The sequence below is a fragment of the Periophthalmus magnuspinnatus genome, chromosome 14, assembly GCF_009829125.3.
Source record: "Periophthalmus magnuspinnatus isolate fPerMag1 chromosome 14, fPerMag1.2.pri, whole genome shotgun sequence".
NCBI lineage: Eukaryota > Metazoa > Chordata > Actinopteri > Gobiiformes > Gobiidae > Periophthalmus > Periophthalmus magnuspinnatus.
The window spans coordinates 8,516,002-8,531,492 of NC_047139.1; the positions used below are offsets into that span (position 1 = coordinate 8,516,002).

Genomic DNA, 15,491 nt, shown 5'->3' on the forward strand with positions numbered 1-15,491 from the left:
TAAGGAACATCGGTTGATCAGCCCATCGGGACAGTGTAAGTCTCTGTTATGTGCTCTGCAGCCTCTTTATTGTTTGGCCTAGGACATAAACCAGTGTGAAAGTGAGCTCGCCAAATTCGCGAGGCAAATAAAATGGGCTGAATGACATCACTAATGTTTCGAAGTTTTTTGTGCAGACCCGTTCATCTATTGTAAACTGTGTGGCCCACCTTTGTTTGACAAACATCCACAAACCGCACGCCGACGGACTTTCCCCGAGCGCTGGCTGTTCCTGTCAGCTCGTATGGCGGTGTATCCAGGCAACTCCGCCACGCACTGGTTGTAGAGCAATGACTCGGTCAGACAAATCAGATTACCCTGTCGAAAAGCCTCATCATATCTTATGAGCAGTGACAACTCTTCCAGTTTGTTATTCAGTGATCTCACGTTTGATAAAGTCATCACTGGAAGCGGGTCCTGACTCCCTCTTCCTTTCAGTCTGTTACGAATCTCTCTGCGCAAACCTCCCTTTTTCTTCTTTATTTTCCACTGAAAAATAGTCTTACAGTTCGGTGGCAGAATGATATCCCCCGGATATCTCCCACAAAGGAAGCAGAGTCTGTCGGGAGTATGTGGTGATTTGTGCCTGAGTCTCAGAGCTCTGTGTGCATGACTGTACACTGTTTGTCGGGATCCAGGTGAGCAAGCCACACCAGACGATGTAGGAAGAGTTCATTGTGAAAGTGATGAAAATGCACATCGATAGCACTTCCTGTGAAATTCAGCACTCTTATATTACATAGTTAAAAGCAATAAAAACATTGAATAGACTTTTTTCCATTCACTCAGCACACAGACGATACAGGACTGCAAACAACACATGCAGTTCTGCCATCAGCGTCTTTTAGTTTCTGTTTATCTTGTGAATCTGCTGGTGCAGGCTTTTGGGAGTTAAAGTTATTGCTTAAAGTGATGTACAGGTCTGCACATAACAGTTTTTTGTTTTTTTCTTCAATTTTATTGGTGTAGGAGGTTTATGCCCAAAAGAAAATACTAAGATCAGTGTAGCCTCTCCTTGTACTACTGGCTCAGAGGATTACAGAAAAACAGTATTAACTAATTCCAGTGACCTTTTAAACTAATTTATGAATCCAACTAGTATCATTATAACAAGACACCTCAGTAGCCTAAAGTCAGAGTTAATACAACCATGATATTGGACACAGTACTACATGGAAACAGTCTCACTAGGGCTGTGGAGTTGATCAAATTTAAACAATAATTTCAGATTGTTAGTGATCAGCTTGGATCTGTTTTGTTGAGACGTCTACAGCCAATCGTCTGTCAGTAAAAGTATGTGGCTTCCTTGCCCAGTCCTGCCTCGTAGACGTATGTTGCAATGTTATTCCCCTTTTACAATTTACTTGTTGGGATTAAACGTTTTTGACCCTTGGGAATATGCCAAAAATAACCGTCATGATTTTCTAAATTTTGATTCCCGGCCAATCAGAAGCTTCATATTGTTTTTAAGACACTTTAGGTAACAAATCTAAATCTAATCTAATTGCCTTGTTAGCAGTTTGACAGTATAATATTTTATGACTAAGGCTCAGTAATGTTTTATGGACACAATTCAATATAACTATATGTATATTATTGTACTATTTATTTTATGTAATGTATTTATCCCGAGGGGCATTTAAGCACAATAATAAATGGCTCAAACAAAGGCCTCAGTGCAGTGAACAGTGTTTATAATTGATTATTGATCTTTTAAAAAATGCTGCTGTATTGGATTAAACTCATGTATATATAAATGGACATCGCTAACCTGCTAACCACCGTGTTCCATATGAGAAGTGATCATGGGCGCGCTTCTGGCTCCATTTCACTTTATATTAGAAAACTGTCGCCCCTCTCTCTGTAAATGCTGCTGTCAGGCTCGTCATTTTGGTCTTAAAATATTCATATTGACTCTCAGGCTCCACATGATCCTGGTGCTTTTTATTTCGCTATTGTGTCCGTCACTCAAGGTATGAACATTAATAAGAAACAAATCAGCTGCCGAGGTGACTCCGACTATCGTTAGCAACAGGTTTGATTGACAGCACTGCCAAGCCTTGCTAAACCAGTGGGAAAGCGTGTTACCTCCAGATTGGCTCTTTGGTTGCTAGAGTATGGGACTTGCGGAGCTTTGGGTGACGTCACAGTCCCTTAGTCCACTTCTTTATACAGGCTATGATTAAACTTGGGACAAAAATATTTATCAGTTACTACTATACAACTTATTTATTGAACTGTTCAATTCTGAGTGTTTATTGCTAGCATCTTTTATCCCAAATCTCTACTGGATCATAATTTCATATTGTTTGTCTGTATTCGGTTGCATTGAGCCCTGTGTCCATTGTCATTAAAGACACATCTCTGCTTTGTCCAGACACACATTATCAGACCATCAACACGTCAATACCAAACTACAGCGCTGCCCTGTGCTGGAGCTCTTTGCTGTCGGCTTATCTGAGCTCTCATATTCATGCTTTTCTCAGCATCGATTTCAACCCCGACTGTGATGGAGAGATTACTCTGTGTCCGTTTAGCTAGCTCTCACTCAAATTTGTTTCCTTGCCTTTCTCAATCAGATGTACGCATGCATTACAGACCCGAGCCTGTGCATAAATTAGCTTAGGCGGGTTGGAGAGGCAGAGTCGGCGACAGCATTAAGTAGCTCACTTTAGAGGAGCGGAGGAGGTGGGCGGTGAAAGTGAAATGGAGACAAAAACAAACAAAAACAAAACGCACTTGTCACAGTGTAAACCAGGGTTCGCCAAAGTATTTCTCACAGTGAAACAAGAAATATCGACATCTATGACAAAAAAGTAAAGCTTTTTTATCTGGCGGTTTATGCAACATTAACTTGAGTGCAAGAGCTAAGTTTACATCAATGAATGAAAGGCAAATTTTGCATAATGCCTCCTCTTTAAGTTTACTTTTTGGAGCTTTCTACAATGTAACGATCGCTCATGCATGGATGACTTCCTCAGGCATGTTTTTGATGTTTGAGTAATCGTGCAATCTTCCCCAGACTTAATTAAAACCTTCCTGATGTTTAGCAGTACAATCCTGTCCACTTTTCCAAAAACATGATACAAAACAATGCACTACAACTTCACAAACCTGATGCGATGTGCAGTAGTTTCATTAGCGAAGTGCAAGGGGATTGTGTGGAGCGACTGGAACATTTTAATACGTTGTTTTTGCCGAATATAGCATAGTTAAAATGATAAAAGGCTGATTGGTAAAACATCTTCAATTTCAATGCATTTTCTCATATGTTTATAAAGACATATTGTTTAACTTCACTTGTACACCTCGGCCTACAATCTCTGAGTATAATATTACACATAGTGGCACAGCGTCCTCTCTCTCGCTCACACACACACACCTCTGTTACATCACCAGTTTTTTATTTGCTCTGGTCATAAGCTCATATCGCCGGATCTGTTCATATCTCTTCCTCCCACAACAGACAAACACATCTTATTGTTTTCCTGTTTGGTGTTTACAGTCACATTACTTTTTGTAAATAATGGAAAAAGTGCTTATATAAACTGATAACGTGTGTGTGTGCTTTTGAAAACGGTCCACACACCAGCTGACCGTTACATTGTGTTAAGTTTTTGTAGATGTTTTGACCGTAAATCGTGCGAAAAGCTAGTAGTAGTAGTAGTGATAAAGCTACTTAAAAGTCAGATTGTAAATGCTAAACAACTGAGCAGAAAGAATACATTTGCAAAGGGTTTTTTTCACATTGTTCAAATAAAATCATAAGTGTAATTGTCTACCCAGTTGTTCAGTGGTGAAGTGGACAGCTACACAAGTCAAATTTGTCTGTCTTAATTACTCAAACGGGGGCAGTTAGCAGACGCTGTGGATCCTCCTGCCCCAGTACCTTAATATGGACTTTATAATGTCTCACACCATGCTGTTTGTCGTCGAGAGCATTGATTTACGCACATTTTTAAACTTAAACTGCACTTACCAACTATAAAAATTAGATTATGAAGCCTGAGGGAAGTGGTGGTATTATTAGATTATTATTAGATACTTCACTGCAAGAATCTGAGGTATTTAACAAGTGCTAGATTGTGATGAGTTGCCAGTGGTATCATCAGAACATAGATGGACACTCTATAGTTTGCATTCAAGGAGGAAATAGTAAACGAGTGACAGGTGATGTACAGTATATGCAGAATCTGACCTATGTTTCTGCAGATCAGTTGCATCATTTTCACTGTAATCATAACTGCTTGTGAATAAACTGTTGACAGTCATTATTTTGCATGATAAAGTTCTCCTATTTCAACTACCTCCCGTCATATTCTAAACTGACTGGCTTGTGCGGCTTCCCGTCAACTTCCTCCCATATAGCTTTGAACAGCGTAGTTACAGCACATGACGATTTTAATATTATAGCGCCCGAGCTCATATCTCAAATCTCCACTAGTAAATTTGGTTTGAATCTTAATCTGGCCGAAAGCCTCGGAGTCTCTCAGAACAAACTGCAGCACTCAGGACCGCTGACATTTGCATTTCCTTATTCCTGCGTCTCCATAGCAACTGGCTACTCCCCTGAATACCAACCAACGCCACAGAAGAAGAGGAGACGGCATGATACAGAGTCAAAACAACGTGGTTTCACAAGTTTCTAAAACGGCCTACAGGGTTCAAACACAGACGGGGGAGAAGCTAGTGCTACTCTGTCACGGGGTTTACGAACTACGGCTCACGGAAACTACGGCTATGATATTCAGATGTGGATGTGAGGTTGATATGGCAACCACTATGACTGGATGTTGAACGATAATAAACGCCTTATACTGTGAGGCATCTTCACCTTTTTATTACATGGCCTGTAATTTCTTTAAAAGGTCCTATATTATTACGCAAAATGTACTCTTGCGTGGTTGTGTTTTGTTTCGTTCACACGTGGCAGAGTAAACCTGCATTATTAGTCTGTCTATCTTCAAAATGTTCTGTTCCACCTTGTGATGTCATGAAGTGGTAGTTTAAGTTAACAGCTCCTTTTACCTTTAGTTAAGAGGCAATTCCTGACTGAAATTATCCAAATTATTCAACAGTGCGGTTTCCATTTGAGAGAAGAACTCAGAAAAAGCATTAGAACATAGATCTTTAATGTCAGATGATAATTTGTAAAGAACTTAACTCTCTAGACTCAAATACAGGCACTAAACAAGGATTAAACTGGAGCCAACTGGGCTAAAAAAAGAACTTGATGTCTGAAATCTGTTATCCAGGCAGCTCGATAGCAAAAGAAGGATGAACTCTGTCAACTGGATAATGTTTTTAGATTGAATAAGTGGATTTTGCAACTCATCCAAGTAGCTTCTTCAGTCCCGATGCTTTTGTAACTGGAAATAGTGACTTAGATGAGTGGAGAAAGGCATTCACTCTAAAAAGCATTGTCCATTTGATAGAATTCGACGTTATTTTGCTCAAAACAAGACCTAGACTTGGAGTAAACCAGGAGGATTCTACCAAGACTTTACCATATACTAGACATTGGTTTAATGCCTAAAATAGGACGAAATCAAAGCTAATCCAGTTCAGGGGTTTCAGCTTCCTTCTTATAAGTGATTTGACGACTTTTTCCTATTCAAATTATATAATATTTTGTCTTGAATTGTTAATTGCTTAGGTGACAATGCTGGATTTTCATCACACTACAGCACAAGGATAGGCTCCTCGAACTAGTGCCAAACCAGGTCCACATCAGGGCTAAACCAGGACAAGTCAATGTCAAATTCCCAATAGATTGTGCAGCTTTAGACTGATCTAACTTTAACACCCTCTCACACAGACTACAGTCTATTCATAACCTCATTTATAACAGCCCCGGCTTCTTATGTCTCTAATCCATCTCTCCTCTCCCCCTTTAGGAGCATTTCACGCCCGAGTGTAAGTTTAAGGAGTCTGTGTTTGAGAACTATTACGTCACCTACTCGTCCATGATGTACCGGCAGCAGGCGTCGGGACGGGCCTGGTACCTGGGACTCAACAAAGAGGGACAGATCATGAAGGGGAATCACGTGAAGAAGAACAAGGCCGCAGCACACTTCATCCCCAAACCACTCAAAGGTAACACCAGGCGCTACAATTTATGGACAGAATATCAAAAGGATCATTGACATTTTGATTAGATTGGTCATATTTTTAGACCTAACACTGCAAGTTTTAGACAGGAAGTTATACATTTTAAGGTCTATTATTGAACAATCACATACAACATGAGATTTATGGTGATTTCATGTGTTTAATCTTCTTGTGAAAAGGTTTTTTAGAGTCAAGTATGAAGAAATACTAAAAATAAAACATCCTGCTACTCGTCTCCATATAGTTGTTACGGTTTTCCTAGAATTAAAAGGTCCATGTTTAAACAATTCAAGACAGTAGAAGGTATAAAGGTATTTTTTTACTATAGAATAACATACCATGTGTTAAACTGTGCTCTATGCCCTGACCAAGTTCACTTTGAAACGGTTTTGCTCCGTCTCAAAGTGAAAACTGCGCAGAGGTAACATCAGGACACTATCAAAGGTTATACCGGGACGTTCCATTTCAAATACACATTTCGACTGTATTATCTTAGGCTCTATTGTCATTCCGGAGGACGGAGGCTTAAATATTTTAGTGGGCTCGTGTCTTACCCTGGCCTTTTCCCTTCTGGGGGCACAGCACATCCTCTGCCCCCTAAAGTGCAATGATTCACATATCGATCGCATATACACAATTTACTCATAACTTTAGACAGGGACAACCACAATAATATGAATTTTTGCAGTAATTTACCAGAATATACACATTTAAATATGTCCAAACAAACTTAAAATTAAATATTCTTAAAATGAAAACGTGACCTTCTGGCCCTTTGACTCCCCTGACTCGTTTAGAAATGGATAAACATTTAAACATGCATGAAACTGTAATTGACCCAATGCTCTGTTTCTCTGAGTCAGTGTTTATCGATGTTCTTCACTGGATCTAATTATTTGAGGAAATCACAGCGTCCTTCATAAACAGCACCAATCAATGCGTTCATTAATTACCGTTTACTTTTAGTGGGTTTGCTCAATACGCTGTTTCGTATCAATTATGCAGATGCTCGATTGACTTCTTTTTGAGTGCTCCTTGTTGTAGGTTGATATGAGTAAATGCATTGGAAGTAGCAGCAGAAGAATTCATAGTCATTTACTAAGCTTGAATTAAAAGGAGTAATAGACTATTTGTTCATTATTGATTTAAGTCTTTGTCCACGCTTTATTATTTGGATTGGTGTACGCTCTACCATTGAGCCGCAGTGACCTCAGTACAGTACCTGTGGCTCTTGGTGTTACAGCGCAGCTCGGCGAGGGTCATTGAGGTAACAAAAAACTAAATGTAAAGTGGTAAAAGTAAAGTGATAAGATAAGTTAACATAAATGAGCTAAAATATTTACACAAAAGGTAAGGGTCAAAACAAGATGTACAAGGATATAAACTAAGAAAACCAAACAAAATCCATTGACACGTTACACGTTACACTAGACACAGATTTAGACCTTGGATTTAGCCAAGTCGAGTGCAGAGACGCAAGGAAATACACAAAATGCTACACTCACCACAGACCAGCAGGGAGTAGTCCTTCAGTACAGGTGTTGCTGCAGCAGGTGGAGTTGATTGCCCAGGTGTTAAGGTGCTGCACCAGTCAAGGGCAGGGAGCAGCAGGAAGTCTGAGCCAATCAGGGGCAAAGCTTGAAGGAAGTCCACCAATCACATGTGAGGGTTTGTACTGCAGGTTTACATGTGTGAAAAAACACAGGTTACACACACAAGAGGGAAACTAAACACTTTTTTATTGAAATGTTTATTATTATTATTATTATTATTATTATTATTATTATTATTATTATTATTATTATTATTATTATTATTATTATTATTATTATTATTATTATTATTATTATTATTATTAATCCTAAAATTATTATTACCTTCTATATAGGTTTACTGCACAACTAAAGCCCATTACATAATACCAAACAGAAATTAAATATTCTCTATTGACCTTATTCCGCCCCGCCCATTTTTTTTCCTCTAAATGCTCCAAAACTGCGCTTTCTTTGTAATGGCACTTACAAATGGCACTTCCATTCATTTCAATGGAGAATCTGATAACTTTGCCTAAAAAATCTGATATAAAGTAGGTCGATTTGTGCAAAATGTTCACATGACAAACAAGTCAACACTGCACCGATTCTCTGGGAGGCTTGAAAACGGTTTTGTAGTCGTCATACAACTTATTTACTGTTAAGATCTGCAGCCCCATGTAAAATAATACAATCCAGCGACGATGGCGGCGACCTCGGCAACTTCAGGAATAAGGTGAATACTGCGTTTTGTTTAAATCTTGTGAATAATCGGTTTCTATCACGCTTCGATTTACTCCATTAGGACAAAAAAAAAACCTGACTCGAGTCTCCAGATCTGAACATGGTGTTACTTTGAGCTGCATCGAAGCGGGTTACATCACCTTCTCCACAGAGACACTTCCCACTTTAAACAAAAACTGCAATTTCCACCGTGTTATAGTCACCACTGTGAGAGAGAGAGAGCAGTGCGTCTGTACAGTTATCCTGAATATGTTTGGATTTAGCAAGATGACAATACTATGACTAACACCTTGTACCTAGATATAAGTGTATATTAAAGATAGACTACGGCACTTTTCCTTAGATGATCCACCACCTGCTTTTCTCCATGGAGATTTTACAGTTTTACACGTTACACTTAGAAAAATAATAATCTACTCATTTTATTTGTTTAATAACTCTTCAGTTTCACACCTTTTAAACATATTTTTGTTTTTACACTTTCTTTTAAATCATTTTCAAAACTTAACGCAAATTTGGATCATTTTAGGGTAGATTGAACCACATTTTAAGTGTTGTTTTAAGATAGTATTTATGTTCACACGCAATGACAGCAATTAAAACCAATATTACCACTGTGGAAACCAGAGACTGTATTTTATTCTGGCAAATATGATACTTTATATATACTTTATAATACTTTCATATATTACAAATAAAACATCAACATACGTATTAATCAGGCAAAGTTTTTCTTTAGCAACCAAAAGCTGCTTCAATCGGATCAAAATGTTGTAATAAAGGCTACAGTATATATTATAGTATAAATATCTTTTTAAAAAATCTTTAAAAACTATATCTCAGACCAGTTTAAAATCAACCAGCCTTTAGATCCGCTCTTTCACTCAGCCCTTCCTTTCATAACCGGTGATGAATTAAAAACCCATCACTGTTGACTCTCTGAAAAAGTAGGTTGGCCATCGCTGTCCGTCAGAAGAGAACAACACTGTATTAAACGTATTTATAAGGGACGACTTGATAGACTGCCAGAAAATCTCACTTGCTCGTTGAACTTTGATACGGGAACTTTTAATACAAGAAAACATGATTGTGTAAGTCTAAGGACGGGCTGCACCAGGACGGAGATCGGAAAAAGGGCTTTTGGCTGTTTTACTTGCCAAAAATGGAATATATTTTAAGAACAAGCTAAATTAGATACTTTGATGCCACTAATGCACTTTAATCATGTGGTGATAAACATTTATACTCAAACCTGCTTCTGTTTTTAATGTTTTAAATGGACCTGTGTAGTTATTATTTTTGTTTTTCTTTGTATTTTTCTGTATTTGAACAGGACGTCTATGAAAAGAAGAGTCTGAATGTTCTGATTTGTCTCTCCCAGGCCTCTCACGATACAATACATTCATAAACATAACAGATGGAACAATAATTTCTGGGGCTCAATATTTACCGTAGGGACTTTTTCTTTGTGCAAATGGGAAATATTTGATTTATTTTCTGCACCACGCTGAGATTTGAGCTGCGGAAGGTCAAATTATGGAGTTTTATGACTCATTATAGACACAAACTAACTACTTAAGTGTTTTTCTTAACAGTATTGTACATTTAGAATACTTTTTGTGGGATAATTTGCTTTAGGGTTGGGTTTCAATACTATCGTTTATCGTCTATATTTACTTCAGCAACATGCCTAGCTCTTCCTGTATAAATAAAGATAAATAAAAAAGGGCTATATACATAAACAAAATTGCAATTAGTAACCTGTAATGGTAAAGTGAATGTCATTTCTCAGTGCAGTCGTCATTATTTTAAGTTATTGCCAGTTTGGGAAGTTTGAGAACACAATACATTTTTAGATAAAGGTTAATGAGCGTGTTGTGTGTTCGGCTGAAGCCTGTCTCTGCTCCTCCGCTGTTCTCATGACCTTTGCCAACACAAAGGATGTGACTAAATAATATAAACAGAGCGGGGGAACGTACATTTCTGTAGATCCAGGGACAAAGCTCTGTATTAGTTTTGGTTGCTGCGGTGATATCAGGTGTTGCTGATGCTGAGAGAGGTGAGGTCGTCCAGTTTCCACGGTTACACGCCTCCGAACGTCCAAGATGCTGCAAAAGAGACAAAGCAGGCGACGCCCGGTACAGTACAGCGCGGAGGGGTTAGAGTCATAGCAGTACATTTATAGTAGTAGTAAATATCTAAAGCTAAAATTAAAGAGGAGCTTTGTTTTAGCTTCAAACTTTTACAAAAGGATGGCAACAAGGGCGACAGTAGCTCAGGTGGTAGATTGTCCACTGATCTGAAGGTTGGCGGTTCCAATCCCGCTCTCGACCTAGACATCATTGTTCAACAGTGGATACAAATTAAGCAGCTAGATCAGACAAACATAAACTAAATAACCAAATAAAATTGCTGCAGCGGAGGACCCACTGGTCACGATGTGGTGGCGGCTCCGGGCTTTTATTCCCCGGTTGATCGCTGGGCCGTGTCAGCTTTTCCCGGAGGCACACCGCAAACAAAAGTCCAGTAGGCTCAAGTAGATCCATAAACCAGGTTCTTTATTTCGGCACAGGCATCATTCAAACTGATTCAACATCATGATCTCTTCATCTCCTAATTTTACATCTCCAGAGTGGGCTCTATATATTAGTAGCACACGTCACATTCTCTTAATGATTAGCTTAGAATATACAGACATGTACATGTTATCTGGGTTCAATGAAGACAAAGTCAGCATGCTGATCTGGTCTTTCTTAAGAAACACACGTCTTGCACGTCTTGGTACAAAAATGCACATAGCACTTCCACGTCCATGTATGTTCCAAGTACATTATGACATCATCGTGCCACACTGGCACCCACAAAAACATACAGGTCAAAGTATAATATATCAAGTATAATAATATCATGTTACATGAAACATTAATCTCACAATCCCCCCTTTTGATCACATTAAAAACATGTGATCACACCAAAATTAAAAACAAAACACTACTTTCACATAATAATGCATTCAACTTAAAGTTCCCCTAATGAGTAAAATATTAGCATTAGCTTTAGTCACTGCATTATAACACATCCCAGCCCTTAGGCTAACATAACACATAAATTAACACATGACTCTCGGACAGCAAATAAGAAACAAGGAGCACTTACTAGGATTCAGAATTTGGATTTTATATCTTTTAAAACAAATGATCAATCTACATAGTTTTGACCAAACTTAGTCAATTGGTTCAGGACATGAGAATTGAGACCTTACGGAGAATAACGAAATTTGTGACGAGGGAGCTTCTTCATTAGGACAGTGGCCCTGCACATGTCTTCGATCTCTACCAGCAATCTAAGACATGGCATGACACAACATCCAATTATGACTAAGATAACAAACATTTTGTAGAGCCAATTTGACCAAGTGTTTTCAGATGCGCCAGGATTTTAGCAAATTCCATGGACAAAGACTTAAGGTGGTTCAGATCCTTAGTAAAACTCCCATCAGGAGAGGTATTATTTAGTATATAAGTACAGCATTCTGCTTCAAACTTGATACATATTTATTATTCTTTGGCAAGCAACATATCTAAGGCAATCCTTTGGGTTTGGGTTTAGATTGATAAGACCACGACCTCTTAAATGCATGATTATTTCTTGAGTTAACTCTGTATGACAATTTAATTTGTTTTAAATTTAGTGAATTTGCTACACCTTATAGTGAATAGAATAATTAACATAATTGATGCACAAACACCTGACCATGTTTTTGATAGAATGGCATACAAACGTAAATTTGCACATAACACCAAATATCTGCACAAGCAGTAGTGTGTTCAGTTAAAAGCAAATTCTCCATAATTATCAGAAGATAAAGTCTAATAACAGAAATCATTAGTAAAACTTTCCATTTCATTTTTATCATTACTTCTTGTGTCTATATGTATAACTGCATCTTTAAGGACACAAGTAGCCATTCCCATAGTCCAAGATGGTACATCTTTTAAAGCTACTACTGGTAATTTATTATGTAAGTGATAGCATTCAGTTTTATCAAATGATTTTTAGTGAAGAGGTTAAGTATACAGGTCAGGTCTTTTTCATTAGAATATGGTATTGATGTAGTATTTGAGCAGTATACTGTACCCATTTTAGCCAAGTATTTTCATTCATTACATATTTCAGTTTTGTTTGTTTCAATTTGTTTCTCTGGTTAAATCATTTTCTGGAACAGGTTTATTAGGTTCAAAATTGTTGTTTAGATGTAGCCTTCAAAATTTAACTTTATTTTTCTATTGCAGGTACAGTATCAAATCTGGAACACTGGAATCCCATGGAATATTCCAGAGTCATAAAATGTAGGATTTTTGATAGATAATATTAAAGGATTGCATCGTTGAGTAATTGATTTGCGCCCTCTACAATGTTTTAGGTTCGTTTGATAAGAAGCATAATTTTCCTATTTTTTTTTAAGTAATTCTCTGTTGTAAGTCAGTTTCAAAATTATCTTTCTCTTTATTATATTGTCCATTGGTGCTGGTTATAACTCTGGCGATCTCTATAACTTTATCATCGTAAACATTATTTTTGTCAGACATGTGTCCTTACAGACAATTTGTACATTTAATGCATGATCTATAGCAGGTACATCTCGCACACAGTCTAGCACTTCACATACTGTAGATTGAAGAGTATGTTGCAAGTTTGTCCCTTATAACAATATTTTACAAGTTTTGGTGTCCTTCTCTTTACTCTTTTCAGTGCCCATTGTCTCTTACCTGTATTATTGGTTGTCAGCTTGGTTTAATCGAGGCTTGCCATTTTGATTGTTGGCTGTCCGAGGCCATTCTCAACACTTCAATGAATAAGGGGAACGTACAACACTAGAACAACAGAAATGAGCATAATTAGCATAATCAAGAATACACATGGAAAATTTTCAAAACATTTTTCAAAAAATATGGCCTATACTCTCCTTTTCCTTCGTCTTCTTCTCTTTTCCTTCGTCTTCTTCTCCCCCTTTTCTCCTCCTTCTCTGGAGCCCTAGTGGTAGCAGGTGGTCGGGGTTGCTCCTCAGAGTCACCGTGTCCAGTGATGTCCGGATTTGGTCGACTTTCTTCATCCTTCACAAGTGTTCTCTTGACAGTGGCATTTATTCGTTCACAACTCCTTGACTTATGCCTTGTGGAATTCCAAATTGTGGAAAAACATCAGCAGTTAGGTGTTTGACTGCTTTCTTCTTTAAGTTCAGTTTGGTATTTCTGCAATTGCAACTTCACAGTAGTTAGTCCCCACTTTTTCTGTTCTTCAGTCTCCTTCTTTGTGTGTTGGTGGTAATGTTTGTTTAGGCTCCTCACTGAAGCAAGGGAGGGGCAGCTCAATCTCCAGGCAGCCAGTGCTGGCTTTCACATATCTCTGAGCCTCCTCAGACACTTGTTGCACAGTGCTGTGCACAGTCACATTGAACTAGTCGATGACGTAAATAAACATATCTACAACAGACTCAAAGACAGGGTTCAGCTGTTCCATATCCAGGGTGGACACTCGGTCTGCAATGTCCTTCACAGCAGTCACAACTCATCTGTATGCTGTGTTCACATTGGCCAAAAGACCATCCAGATAGTCAGAGTTGATGGAAACGACAAACTCTTGAGTTTTGTTTACAACCGCTTTCAGGGTCTCGCTGATCTTGACCAGCGTAGTATCCAGGCTCTCCATGTTGTTCACGAAGTCCACATTTGGTCAGAGATGCCTTTGCCAGTTATTTCGACATTGTCGATGATTTGACCAATGGTCATCACATGTCCGATTGGCATGCGCAGCTCCATAGTGTTAAAGGTGTTCACAAAAGCATTGTAGTAGTACTCCATGTTGTCATAGACAACTTGGATGGTGGTGCGAAGAACAGTAGCAATGCTGGTGGTCATATCCTTCAGAACAACAGGCAGGGTGGTCATCTCCTCAGAGCCAGGAAGACAGAACTGGGTCTCCCTGAGCACCTTGATGGCAGCATCCAGAAAAGCTTGGACATTTTTCTGGAACTCAACAATGAAGTTGCGGAAAAAGATGAAGAGCTGGCTGAGCTGGACGTCGTAGTTAATGTCAGTGTTGTAGGCCTCATTGATTCTGGCCACAATAGTGTCTCTCCACTCCAGCACATTGCTTATCAGTAGGTTGTTATCAGTGAAGCTTTACAGAGAGGACAGGACAGCGGGGGACTTGAACTCAAACAGCATAGCTTTGGGGGCCTCCATGTTGTAGGCCACCTGAAGAGTCATCCTATCACTGTCTTTGGGAGTGGAACACAGTACCAGGATGTCAACATCAGCATCTGTGTTGTCTTTATTCCAGCTTCATGACCTTTGCTTTTCTTTGATGTTTTACTGCTAGTTCTTTCTTCAAGAGTTGGATATATTCCCACAGCAGGTTCTCTCAGAAGTTCTTCCTTTAAGATCACCCCTTCTCCTTGTAGTAGTAATCACTTCTTGATTATGTCTTGAATGATGGACTGGTTTTCTCGAGCCTTCTTTGGAATCTGTTTCTTCGTGAAGTGCCTTATTTTCCAGAACTCTATCAATTGGTTTAACGTGATTTAATTGGGACATTGTGATATTTTAGTATTTTGTTAAATTACCTTCTCAGCTGCTGTATAACAATTTGGATATTGCTTTGATTGAATTCAAGACGTAGAGTCTATGATTTTTATAGAATAAGTCACTATTTAATAAACGGTTTACTTAGATAGCGTGCGAAATCTATCTAGGAGCCAGCATTGCCTTATTATAGTTCTTAATTGAGATTATTTATTTTATTTATTTAATTTTTTATTATTATTATTATTTTTTTAACAATCTTAATATTTTCTTAATTTTATTTATGCATTATTATTTATTTTATAAATTTAACAAGCTTAATATTTTCTTGATAACAGTTTTATTTCACATTTATTAAGCATTTATCTATATCTTCTAATAACATCTAATGATATCAACTGTTTTCTAAATTCTTATTTATTTAGTCAATTTATTTATATGAATAACACTTTATAAGAACTATACCCCATCTGGCCACAAC

At 38.1% G+C, this 15,491-nt stretch overlaps 1 protein-coding gene across 2 annotated transcripts in view; it reads left to right on the top strand.

Moving 5' to 3' along the window:
* Positions 1-15,491, top strand: part of fgf13b (fibroblast growth factor 13b) — a 42,510-nt gene that overhangs the window by 23,475 nt on the left and 3,544 nt on the right. For both annotated transcript variants that reach the window (XM_055226458.1, XM_033978846.2), the window contains exon 4: positions 5,937-6,135. In XM_055226458.1, coding sequence (XP_055082433.1) covers positions 5,937-6,135 — 199 coding nt within the window. The remainder of the gene's footprint in view (positions 1-5,936; positions 6,136-15,491) is intronic.